Genomic DNA, 13,123 nt, shown 5'->3' with positions numbered 1-13,123 from the left:
TTGACTACAAAATCTCTCTCTTTCATGAGCCACCTTCAAAATCTCTCTCTCATGAGCAGCCTATTACTTCAGTTCAACACTTACTCTCATCCACTGATTTATCTTTTACTGTTCAATTATTCACACACATACTATACATCATAACATCAAAAAAACACATACATAGCTTTCTATACCCTGAATTAGTATTGTATTTCATAACCATTTACAACAGCACTTAACAGCTGTGGAATTCCTCAACAGATAAAAACTATGCTTCTCAGTTAACATTTCAGTCACTTACTGATCACTAATAAGGAATCTCCTATTAAGATACAAAAACTGTTCTCAATTTGTATTTCACAGTCATTTGTTGTTTGCTAATACAGATTACCTCAACAGATACATAAGCTATACAAGTTAAGTGTACCTTTAAGTAGTCAACCAGAGTCATCCATTTTGGGTAATCTTCCCCAGCCTGGTCCACCTGTCCCTCGTATGACCCAACCTGAAAAAATAAACACTGACATCAACCTTGATCCAGTTAGTTACAAAAGACAGCTCTGTTAATAATCCTCACATTTTTAATTTTATGTTTGACTTTGGGCATACACTAGAAGGTTCAGTCTCTAAGGCCCAGAAGTCCACTAGGTGCCACACATTTGCACATGTCACCAGTTCAGCACTAATACCCACTGTCCCTGTTGAATACTGTACATACTGGCTGCTAGGGCTGTCTCATCCAAGACTAGATACGGAGGGGTTAGTGGTGTCATAAGTCACTGGTTTTGTAGACGACCAGTAATGTATGTTTTAATGAAAATTCAAATCCAATCCTCAGATTGTTCTCTGTACCATCCTGAGATCAAATTTATGTCCTTTAAAACAGCAGAGCACTTGGCTAACCACTTGACCACCATCTCCCCTTCTATGGCAAGATTATATTTAGAAAAGCAGATTCGTCCCATTACGGACGACTTGGGAGGAAGCTTGATCCGATACAGCCGACAGTCTGTTATATTCAATGGTCCCCCTGAGGCAGGATTTCAGGCACGTATGAATGTAAAGAACAGCACAATCTTGTACTAAAAATGAAAACTATATCCATTTTACACTAACTTGCCATATAATTTCGCCTTTTTGCAACTAATTTCACATCTTTGTCACAGTTCTTCTTCATGACTAGAACAATATGAGTATTGCTAGTCTGTTACTGTATTACAATTCAGTAATCACAATGGGGAGAGGGCTATTTCGGGCCAGGTTGGAGGAAAAAAGAGTAGGAAACACATGTACTGCAATCCACTGCACCTCATTTAACAGACAGTGTTTGCTATAGCTGACAAAAGCTTGGTTGGCTTCATGACATCTATTATATCAGGGTTTGTTATAATGAGGATTTACTGTATACAATGAACTAATCTTACAGTATAACCATTTGACTGACACAAAGATAAGCACATCAAAAGATCTCTGGAGGCTCCCAGCTTAAGTGGATGGAATCCTGTGGTCTGCTGGGTTCATAGCCAGACAGGCCTGAGGCTGCAGCTACTACTACTATTACTGCTAATCTTTTGACTGCTGGGATTTCTCTCAGCTGAACAAAATAGTCATATATTATCCTCAATAAAATTCTTAGGTGTACCAACAGCACACAAAGGATTGTTCAAGATAGTTTTTGAAGACTGTTTGCTTGGATATCTCTCTGCTGAACGAAATAAAAGAGATGTTTACTTAAGAACATGCTTTAAGGCTCTGTCTGCTAGGGTTTCTGTAAACAAAATCTATTGTTGCTTTAATATAATATCCAAATGCCACAACAGCAGCATGCAGGCTTAAACTGACCTTAACATGGCCAAGGACATAAAGACCAGATTTCTTGAGATCGTTGGTGAAGTCTATGAGAGGACATGCTGAACGAGGGTTCTTCACCATCAGCAGCATCTGAGGTCGCCAGAACTTGACATGGTCCTTCCTTGAGTCCAGCAAGAGCAAGTACTTCCTCACCTGGAGAAGTATTTTTTAAGATGTACAACTAAATTACAGGTTAAATAAAGTATCCATAACAGTTAACTACTAACACATCAAGATGAATTTACTACTACCGTGTCAAGATGAACATGAGGCCTTAACAACAACAAAAATTACTGCCACAAATCATTTAAATTAGGCAATAATAATTTTATAATCACTCAAACTTAATACTGAAGTGCTTGATAGCAGTATCAGCGATGGCAAACATACTGGTACATATATATACAAGCAATCTTATACAAAATTTAGCTGAGTTTATGAATACAGTACAGCCTTTCAAGGACAGAATCACTGCAAATACTATAAGGGTCTGCTCATAAAGTATTACTGTGTAGGCAATATTTATTCTACAGACTGCACAGACTCTTAAGATTACACAAGGGTTCCATTCTAGAAGGTTTTTCAAAAAGCCTAAATTTATTTAAGTCTGATTCATCCTGTCAATATGTACACATAATCAATAAACATACACTTTATATACATCATCAAAAGAAAAGGAATACACTGCACACACTGTAAAATGAAATAAACAATTTCTGACAATGTATCAATAAAAAACAGTCATAATAAAAACATGCACAGTCAATACACAACAAGAATTTTCCTCCAGAATGAACTTCCAAATGACAAGTTTAATTGTGCACTGAGGGTCTGGATGTCTTTATTCTAATGTCAGAAGGCTGCCTGTTGTTGTAATTACTTTATGTTGAATTTATGTTTACAAATCTAGACAAGCTGATTCTTTCGGGTCCCATTCACTATCCAGCTTTAGTCTGCTGTTGTCGCAGTGAGATCGTAAAATATTTCTGGCTCTTCTGTGTCACAATGTTTCATTATAAGGGAATAATATGAGACGGATGTTGCATAAAATATTCTATTAAACTAGCAAAAACTATCAATGAAACATGCGTATGATTAAGAATAATATACTGTACTGAATAAAGAAATAGCTACAGAATATACACAGGCTCTTGGAATGTTCTACCAAAGTAAAAAGAAAATAATTTCTATCTTAAGTGATCTGCAAATTAGATGGCATTCACAAATAAAAAAAAAGTTGGCAAATGCACATGGACAACCCAAAGGTGACTATACAGATAACTTCCAATGCAATAAAATGACTAACCTCTACTCTTAAATTGCATACTAGGCACCTTTCAAAGCTTCTCCATGAAAGTAAACAACAACAACATCATCATCCAGACCTCCTTTCCCACCCCAGGGCAGGGAGAGGAATAGCAGTGTCCAGACAGTCCAAGTTTGCCCAATCCAATGGGCCAAGCTTCCACTCATTCATCATTCAAGCCCCCGAAATCCTGGCTCTATCTGATACGCCAAAAACATTCACCACATTCTGCAGCTTCACATAAATGTATCCGATAGAGTCACATTAAAAAGGGGTGCCAAATCCCTGATCATGCACTTCTTCTCACAACATTCATCCAGCAAGCTTGATCTCTTGTCAGTTCCCTAACCTCACCGACTTCCATACCTCTCTTCCTCACACACTCATCCACCATATCCCTTGAGAAGGCAAACACAAGTATGAAAAAAAAAAAAAAAAAAAAAAAAAAAAAAAAAGGTACCTTGAAGATACAAAATACTGTATACAGTAAAAGTCCAATATTTCGGCATCCAATTCCCCGGCAAATCTGACATTTCGGCAGTTTTGAGAAATAGTCCCATTTACGAAAATCTCCGATCGTTCGGCAGATTCTCCGATTTTTTTCGTCAGTCTTGAAATTCTCCATGAGGCTCGCCAGCTAGCTACCCGCCTTTACCCGCCTTAGTGAGTGAGATAGTGAAAGTGATGGAACGAGTCTACCACTGCCATGAGGCTAGCTCTTTCTCCTATTGCATAAAGAGAAGACAAACATGTAGTGAGTCTAGCATGGGAAAGAGAATCTGTTTCGCCATTCTTCCGAGTTGTTGCCGTGCTGCTGCCGACTTCTCTTGATTCTTCTGTGTGCTTTGTGAACTTCGTACCGAAATACCTCTGAAATTACTATTCGAGTGTGCTGTAAGCACCGTAATATCAGACAGGAGCTTTGTAACACCTGAGTGGACCAGCCGTGTGTTGTGAACAGTATAAACATCTGCGTGCTTTGAAAATGGCCTCCACGTGTGGAAAGTTAACTGGTGTTAGCAAGAAGCGTACACATAAGATGTGGACTTCTTCCAGCAGTAGCAGACTCCAATCAACCCCTTCTATTGTACATATGTAAATAAGGAACCTACAGTACTATAAGTTTAGGTAAGTGCATGTGAACTTGTAGGCCTACTGTACCATTACATTTATATACAGTATGTTCACTAATTTCTTTATTTTTCATATTCATGTATAGTACTGTATTCATTACAGTATTGTACAGTATCAAACAGTATACAGTACTCTCTCCAAACACATTTGTAATGATATGAGTAATGATGATAGTGTTCACCGAAACATATAAGGTACTGAGTGGGTAGGGTTTTCGATAATTCGGCAATTTTGATATTTCGGCACTTGCCTGGTCCCATAGATGCCGAAAAATCGGACTTCTACTGTATATATTTAATCACAAGCCATGTTTGACTGTAAGGTAGTTAACTCTGCTTTGGCATGATTACAGTCTGCACACATCAACACTCCTCGCTGAAGAAAGGATCATAAGCTCTCAAAGTGTAATCTTTAAAAACCATGACTTTTCCTATGATATTCATTTCTGCATAGTCAAACATTTGCTGGACATCTTCAAAAGGCTTCAAGATTTTTCATTTAACTGCCATCATACAAACACTGAAATAAAACAAGAAATATAAAGAAAAATGTATAAATAAACAAATAAATCTGATGAGCGAGGTGATCTGGACAAGACAACTTTAAAAAACATCTAATTCACCTGGTGGAAAATGACAGCCTGTGATATGGATCCCCAGTGATGTTGTTCTGAGGGTGACTGTAGATGCAGTATGATGACCAGTATCAGTAACACGATGATGCAGATGCCCGCCACTGTTGGACTGATCACGAACATCATGGCTCCGTTACCGACCATTCCCAACACGGACGTCCACCATGAGAAATACCGGAAAGTGGGCCTGAGGAGGGAAGGGACACAAAATTATTATTGCAAGAGCTACAGTAAATCTTCAATATAGTAAATCCTTGCCATATTGAACCTTGTTAATCGAACTTTTGGCTATAATGACCCCCTGTGAACCTACTGAACAATCTTCAAATGTCAGAAGAAAAAGTTGATTTACCAAAATGAAATGGCTGCCAGACTGAACGAAAGGTAAATAAAGAGTAATTTTCATAGTTCTTTCTGTCTGGTTGATTATTACTAATTGAAAATGCTTAATATTCATCTATATAGTATCATGGGACACAGCAAAAACCCACACAAATTAAAATAAAATAAAACTGTGAACACATATAATTTCATTAGGCATCCACCAATCAAGATTTAATATTGGTATATATAGAACCTGGGGTCATTACAGTCCCTCCTAACAGACACTGGCTATATCGAACTACTGGTTAGATCATCAACCTTTCCTCCAACTAGCTTGATACACTGAGGGTATGTATCATCAATGGCCATTGATAAACATCATGGCACCATTATCCACCATCCTCAGCACAGGTATCCACTAAGAGATGCATCGGAAAGTGGGACTGGTAAGGGGACAGGGAATTATAGCAAGGTTGTTCTCACTGATCAAACTGGGTCACTCCCACAATATGAATACTGTACTGTTGTTGTATGATGAAATTTGATGAGCCGTTATCATGACGTACAAATGAGTCTCCTTGGTTGCTAAAGCTGATTTGTTTTCACCTGATGGTACTAGGCCACTCCCATAATTTAAATACTATGTCATGGTTGTGTGAATTTCAATGAACCTCAGTTATTAGGTAGGAATGAAGGAGGTTACAACAGCTGGGTTGTTTTCAGCTGACGGATGATTACTACTAACCCTAGAAGAATGCACCAAGAGTGATGTGTGGCTACCATCTAGTATCTGGCCACAAAATCATCAATCTTATGAAGGAAACATGCAGTTGCAAGTAAACTGAGCCAAAATCCAAGTTGAAAGTCTCATATTTTCAATGCCAAGAGGCAATATGAAATCAAGGCACAAAATGTAGTGACATCCAGCAACATGTCCCCCACTTACAAAGAGGAATGTTTTTAATACCAACCTAAAGTTAGGAGCGCTGGCCCATTCCAGTCCAAGACATGCGAGGTTGGTGGCGAAGTATGAAAGAAGGAAGAAGATGGATGTGAATTTTGCAATCTGGTTCAGTCCACCAATGAGCAGCACAAATTCCACCAGTATCGCTGACACCACCACAGCACCAACGGGGTTGCTACCAATGGTTGCCAGGCCAATGAAGTGGGTTAGTCGCCCTGACGAGTAGAAAAAAATAACACTGACTTAAAACAATATCTTTCCTCTTTCAACCCTACTTCTCACTTGCCTTCTCTTTCCCATATCATCTCTATCTCTCTCAACCCTACTTCCTCACTTCTCATCCCAACTTTTTCTCTTACACTTAATGCCATTGCTTCCCTCCCTTCTCTTCCCCTTCCTCTCTTTCCTACTTGCCTCTGTATATACTGGAACATATGCCTGAGGTGAGGCAAAGTCTGACCAAAACTGCTACACATTATGTTAAAACAACTTTTCCATGTGTAGGTATACCTCTCTTTGCTATAAAATAGAAAGTGCTCCATACTCCAGACAGCTGTATTTGAATGGGTTGGCTATATGACATGTTAATCCCATGTGTCTCATGAAATATGGTGCAGGTATTGTTTATTATATGCTTCCTGCTTTCAGATTATTGTATTTATGGCACCTTATGACAGAATTTTCTAATTAAATGGGTTAAATACAACTTTCCTTAATGCCCTTCATTATGAGACATCTCCCCAAAGTTAAATAAAATTGCCTGGTGCTACCTCATTATAATGAAAAATATGTCACTGGAATAAAGGGCTAACTTCCTACAATATGAGGGAGAAAGGTTTGGGATTATTCTTGTTTTCTATAAAGCAGATCTGCAACTATGCCCTAATGTAGTGTACCAGTTTAACTGAAAAAGTTGTGATACTTAGAGGACATCTCTGACACAAAATAAAGATCGCCTGTACAAAGTCCCTGCATACAAATGATACTGGAGAGAGGCAACTTTAAGCAGAGGTAATGACATAACCAGGAGGGGTTCCACTGCTTAGTTACATAATCATCCCTTAACTTCCTTCCTGTCCCCCAAGGAAGGATGGTGGACTGCAAGAAAAGTCCAGATTCACCCTGCAGTCCAACTGATTTTACAGTTAGATGAGCTTGGGGTTAAAACAAAATGCACAAGAATATCTCCGCCTACAAACAGTGCACAACTTACCATATATGTTATCCTTTACTAGTGCTGCCAGGACACGTGAAGATCCTATGATGTTGCTAAGACTGGCACTCAGTGTTGCTGTGATAACACCTGTAGGAGGAAAATATATGAGGTAAGTCAATCCACAGCCAAGCAAACACCTAACACAAACATGGAAAAACTCAATGAAACATAAATAAGTCACAAAGACAAGCAGCACAAGGACGCTACAAAGACCTTAATTATCCATCCGTCTAACATCAGTATTGATCAACAGCCAGGCACCTTAATCCTGGATAGCGTCGGCACAATAAACTGCCTCCACACCACTGTCCTCTGCCATCACACAGACCTTCCTCCATCTCGCATCACTCTCACTCATATGCCATGCCACCTCATTCTCAGTCTCCCTCTCCCTTCCTCACATAAATACAGTATCTTACTTTCCATTACTCAACAGAGCCAAACTGTTTCAAGGTACCCATCCTAATACCATAATGTTGCTGAACTTCCTCATTTGTACTCTGCCTCTCTGTGTAATTTCCATTTTCCTCTTAGATCACTAATTTCTACTCCTCTCACTCTTGACTTGTATCCTTCTTCACCCACCCCAAAAAAAAAAAAAAAAACAAAAAAAAAAAAAATATAATGAGAATCAATACTTTCATTAACCCCTACACCGCGGGCTTGTTTACCAATGACTTGCGTGTGCCGCGGGGTTATTTGGGCTCCGACAGACTCTCAAAAAATATTTGCCAAAAATCAGTTATTAGTCCTAGAATAATAAAATTACATATGCTTATGGCACATACCTTCAGCTTTCTCCTGGAATGATTGTTGAGCCTTCGTCGGTTACCGTAGGACTTGTGGAGACCTCTGAAGTAGGGTAGCAAGTCTCCACTTTACACTTCCGACAGCCAGTAATATGATTACCACAGCCAGATACAAACACTATAAACACTATTCTACAATTTTCAAGTAGTTTGGGATCCATACTCAAAAAAAAAACACTGTGAAAGCAATGGAAATTACAGTGATGCGTCGCACCAGCACTAGTTAAATATGGTAGTCTGTCATTTTATTATTCATGAAACCCTCACTTTATATTTCTATTACTATATAACACTTATATATCTACAGTCTTTATCCATAGTTTCTTTCAGTAGTATTAAGTTTATTGTCACTGTAGGGATTCAATTTCTTTCAGTAAAATACGTGGCACTAAACACCGTCCTGTATACTGGCATTGAGAGTTAATGTAACATTCATCTTCACTCTCATAACTCATAGCAATCAGACATGCTAAGAAGTGAAACTTTCACTTTCATTACTCCTAGGGTATATACTCGTATTCTTATAATACTACTCATTTACATTTCTATTTACGTTCTCTATTTTATTTACGTTATTTACATTTCTATTTTATTTATACTGTGTTGTGCACTGTCACTTGAAATAACTTATAAAACTGTTTTCCATTGTTCACGTATATTTACATTCATTACTTTCACTTGCTTTTTACACATTATTTACAATTCCACTTGCACTGTTTTACTCAATAGAAAGATCGTAGTCACTCTTTTATCAATTGTCAGCCCTTTACCTCTTTCCACACGAGGTTTAGTAGGGGTAAAGGTCACAGAGCCATTTGCATGGGGGTGAAAAAAAGCCCTGAAGTCAGCAAGATCGGCTTATAAATTACCTCTCACTTGGAAGATGAAAATTTTGCATTACTTAGGCCAGGCCAGCTAGCCTGAGGCCTGCTTTAGGGGTTATTCAAGGTTACCAATATTACTTCTTGAAACAGCTAAGTCTAGCACTGATATGATTGGCAGGAAATCTAGACAATACAATATAAATTTGGTAGTTCCAGGTGAATGTAAATATCATTTAGGCTTCTCCTTCCTCTTACATGTATATTTATTACGAAAATAAATTAGAGGCCTACTTAGAAGATATATAATCAGAGCTACCAATGTTAAATCTTGAAACAGCTTTGTGTAGCACTGACATGATTGGCTTGGAGAAATCTAGACAATACATTATAAATTAGTGGATTCCAGGTGAATGTAAATACTCTTGGGCTTCTCCCTTCCCTCCTTACATGTATATTTATTACGAAAATAGATTATCTTGACATATTTCAAGGGGAAAAAACAGCGAAAATTAGCCAGAGCAGAGTGCACGTGAGGTGTTGTAGGTGATAATTAGCCAATTCCAGGTGTATGGCACTCTCACTTACCTGATTTCTTTCTTGTATATATTATTTGGTATAAGAATACGACATAGGGCTTATTTCAATGGATGAAATCAGTGAAAAATTCCAGGGAAGATTTACTTAGCGTAGCATGGCAGACAGGCGAGAGGATAAATTGTGGAGGGGGTTGGGGAGGGAGTCAAACGAGGGGAGAAATGGCTAAATTGTCAACAATGGATGGGAGTACAGATGAGATTAGGAGTGCTGACTAGTGTTGGACATTGTCAGTACTGATAGATGATACAAGCCCCCACTTGGAAGCCCGGGTGAATTCAAAATAACACAGAATCACAAAAGCGACGCCCCGCGGTATGATCCCTTGCTCCCAAGCGTCACGAAAGTGACGCCCCGCGGTTAAGGGGTTAAATGATTTCTTTACGTCCATGCTCACCTATGTCCCTCCTTCGCAAGATCATACATATGCATAAGGATTAAGAATAGCACTAGGTAAGAGCAATATGCTATTATGCATATTATGGAATGAAATAATAATATTCATAGATGGTGTAATGTAAAATGATTGGGATGAAAACACGAGTGTTGTCTTGGTATTTTTTAAGCAACAGGAAAAGATCTGTGACAAAATAAAAAATGATGTTGGCAAAACAATTATTAAATAACACATCCACATTGAATTAAAATTACTGGACAAAAATTTCAACCACTCATTATCATCATTAACCACTTCAGTTTGATATGTATTATGTGTACCAATCTTGCTGCCTCCATATGATTCTCTTCAGCTTAGGAGAGACATATTGAACTGGGGAGACAGATATGGCTTTCACTGACCCAGTCTCTGTAAAGGTCTCCCCCAAGACAAATAAAACTGTCTGGAAGTAGGATGACTAAACCAACAGAATATATCACCTGATTCAAAGGGATAGTCCACTTTTCATTAAAAATTACAGTGTAAAGAATTAGGAAATACAAAACTGAAAGCATAAACTACAACAGAATGCCCAGTGAAATGGAGCCACATACCAATTTACTCACCAATGATAACTTTCAACCTAAGGATGACAGTTTTATTTTATGCTTGTCACTGCCATGCTATACTTTTAGTTTAGGAAAGCCTTTTTTGATCTGGAAGGATACTACCGTTATAAATCAATTTACTAACAGTGGACTCTCCAAGGCTGAAAACTATCATCTGGTGATATCAAGAATAAAGTCGAGAAGACACTGCAGCACAAGGTGGAAACCTTTACAGCATGAGGATGTCTTGTTATTTCATTCCCTCTACCGTACTTCCAATTATATTCAACTCTGAAAAGACCTCTTGTACTGAAGATGTTCATGAAGGTTCCATACAGTCCATCCATTTCACAAAGTCTATTCAAAGATAAATGAAACTGACTGGAGACAGTAGGAATCTACCAGAAAATACTTTATCATAGTCATGCTGTCATCACCTTACTCTTTATATTCCCATCAGGAGAAGAGGGGCTCAGAGATAGACTGCTCAGTTTAGATATTTCACCTGAATGTGACCAGTTGCACCCCCAAATGCTGGTATGTGACCAATAAACCCCACTCATCCCTCGGACTTAAATCTTTCCAGACCTTATCCAGTTAAGTGCCGTGACCCGCTCGATCACATGACGTCTCTTTGTTGACTCTGTTGCAATTGTATGATCCACTGAAGTAAATGGATGAAGGCCATAACTCTTCAAAAATTCTTGCTAATCTAATCTGATTAATATTACCAACACCTTCCAGCTCAGTGGATAGCTATGTACGGTCAGACTGGAGGGTCAATTTAAACTATAACTGAGGAGACTCATTCCTACCTCACAACTAAGATTTAATGAATTTCATGTAACCACAATTTAGTATTCAAAGTTTGGGAAAGTTCTTTAAGATGAAAACGAACAGACTAATACTCACCAACAGTGATAAATGGGTTCCAGAGGTTAATGTCCATCATGTACATATAGTCGTTGCCAAGGAGGAATCGCTCACAGGTTGCAGCGGTGAGTACAAAGAGCAGCAGGTAGAGCAGGAAGGTGAATAATGTGCCAAAAAAGGTTCCCATTGGTATACTCTTGCCTGGATCCTTTAAATCCCCTGTGGAAGGAAAGGAAAAATGATAAAGTCAGAATAAAGAAAAGCAGGTAGACAAAGAAAGACATTTGAAAAAGAATCCTATAGTATTTCCTGGGTCTTTCAACTCCCCTGCAAATATCAAAGAGAACAAAGACAAGGAGACTGATGAACAATGTTCCCCCAAACAGTTCGCACTGACACTCTCTCCTGGATCCTTCAACTCCCCTGCAAATAAAAGACAGGACTGTCCTGCATTCTACGCAGCATATAAGCATTTGTGGCAACTCTTTGTGATTTATCCCTATACTGGGGTTGGCCATGGTACAGATGATAGTTTCTACAGACTGGAAGCTAAACCAAGAGCCAAAAGCAGCTATTTGCTTCCCAACAGTTAATGGACACTGTTGGAAAAAAAGAAACATGAGATGAGTAGTAATGTCTGTAACAATGCAAGAGTATCAGCTTGGACACTATACACAGAGACTGAAAAGAAAGATCATCGAGTGATTGTACTTGTGGCTCAATGTTTCCTGCATATGAATGATGACTATGTGGTTAATTACCAAGCTTGTAGCTACATTTCACTCTCACTGCATGCAATCCTTTATTACCTCAATAGGAGTGTAGATGCCCAAGGCTAGACTACTTAGTCTTGACATTCAGGGTGCTTGTCCTTGAGTAGAATTATGTGAGCTATAAACATGAATCACTATGTCAACACATATGGGCCACATTAGTTGAAGTATCTTACCTCACTAGGCCACCTTGTGTTTAACTGGTTATACATACCTGACATATTAGCTCCGGTCATAATCCCTGTGACACCGCTGAAAAGAACGCCAAAACAGGATGCAAAAGTAACCACGTCGCAGGTGGAGTAATTGTCATCATCACAAGATGTGTAGTCTCGGAAGTAGTGGGGCCAAATGTTATCTTCCAAAGTTTGAGCAGAAAATCCTGTATAGTTGCCATATAGGTGATAACTCTCATTTACTATGGGATTGGATTGGGGAATCTCTACCTGTGGGAAGCAGTGGGTAATTAGAACCTTGAAAAAAACAACAAAATATCATATGATATTCTTGCCTCACTTAATGCTGTGTTTTTCCTTCAGACTAACAGCAAAAATAGAGAAGGAATATCAAAGAAGCTTAAAAAATCAGTTATGATTTTCTTTCAGTAGCAATTATGTTCAGTCCTTAAGTGATGAAGAAATGTAGTTGAATATCCTGGAAAAAGATACATGTTTTATTTTATATATGCATGATTTCCCACAAATTTTTACTGTTTTTTATCGGAAAGGGTTGCAAGGGGAGTGGGTCTACTTTTTACCAAGATTCCCTACTGAGATGCAGGGCGTTCTATGCATATGTATCAGGTTACATTTCCTGAATCATAAGAATTTGTAGGATTTCCTTTTTGTATGTTAT

The 13,123-nt window shown here is 38.5% G+C and overlaps 1 protein-coding gene across 1 annotated transcript in view; it reads right to left on the bottom strand.

Moving 5' to 3' along the window:
- Window positions 1–13,123, bottom strand: part of LOC145395182 (solute carrier family 12 member 9) — a 38,864-nt gene that overhangs the window by 7,385 nt on the left and 18,356 nt on the right. The window contains exons 6-12 of the mRNA XM_080268872.1: window positions 12,483–12,714; window positions 11,535–11,714; window positions 7,409–7,498; window positions 6,203–6,410; window positions 4,896–5,094; window positions 1,825–1,986; window positions 410–487 (exon numbers count right to left, since the gene is read on the bottom strand). Of these exons, the coding sequence (XP_080124998.1) occupies window positions 410–487; window positions 1,825–1,986; window positions 4,896–5,094; window positions 6,203–6,410; window positions 7,409–7,498; window positions 11,535–11,714; window positions 12,483–12,714 (1,149 nt within the window). The remainder of the gene's footprint in view (window positions 1–409; window positions 488–1,824; window positions 1,987–4,895; window positions 5,095–6,202; window positions 6,411–7,408; window positions 7,499–11,534; window positions 11,715–12,482; window positions 12,715–13,123) is intronic.

Source organism: Coenobita brevimanus, chromosome 30, assembly GCF_032717465.1.
Source record: "Coenobita brevimanus isolate Jiangsu-jjx chromosome 30, ASM3271746v2, whole genome shotgun sequence".
Classification (NCBI taxonomy): domain Eukaryota; kingdom Metazoa; phylum Arthropoda; class Malacostraca; order Decapoda; family Coenobitidae; genus Coenobita; species Coenobita brevimanus.
Note: the sequence above shows the minus strand (reverse complement) of the source record. Positions and strands in the feature narration are given on the sequence as shown.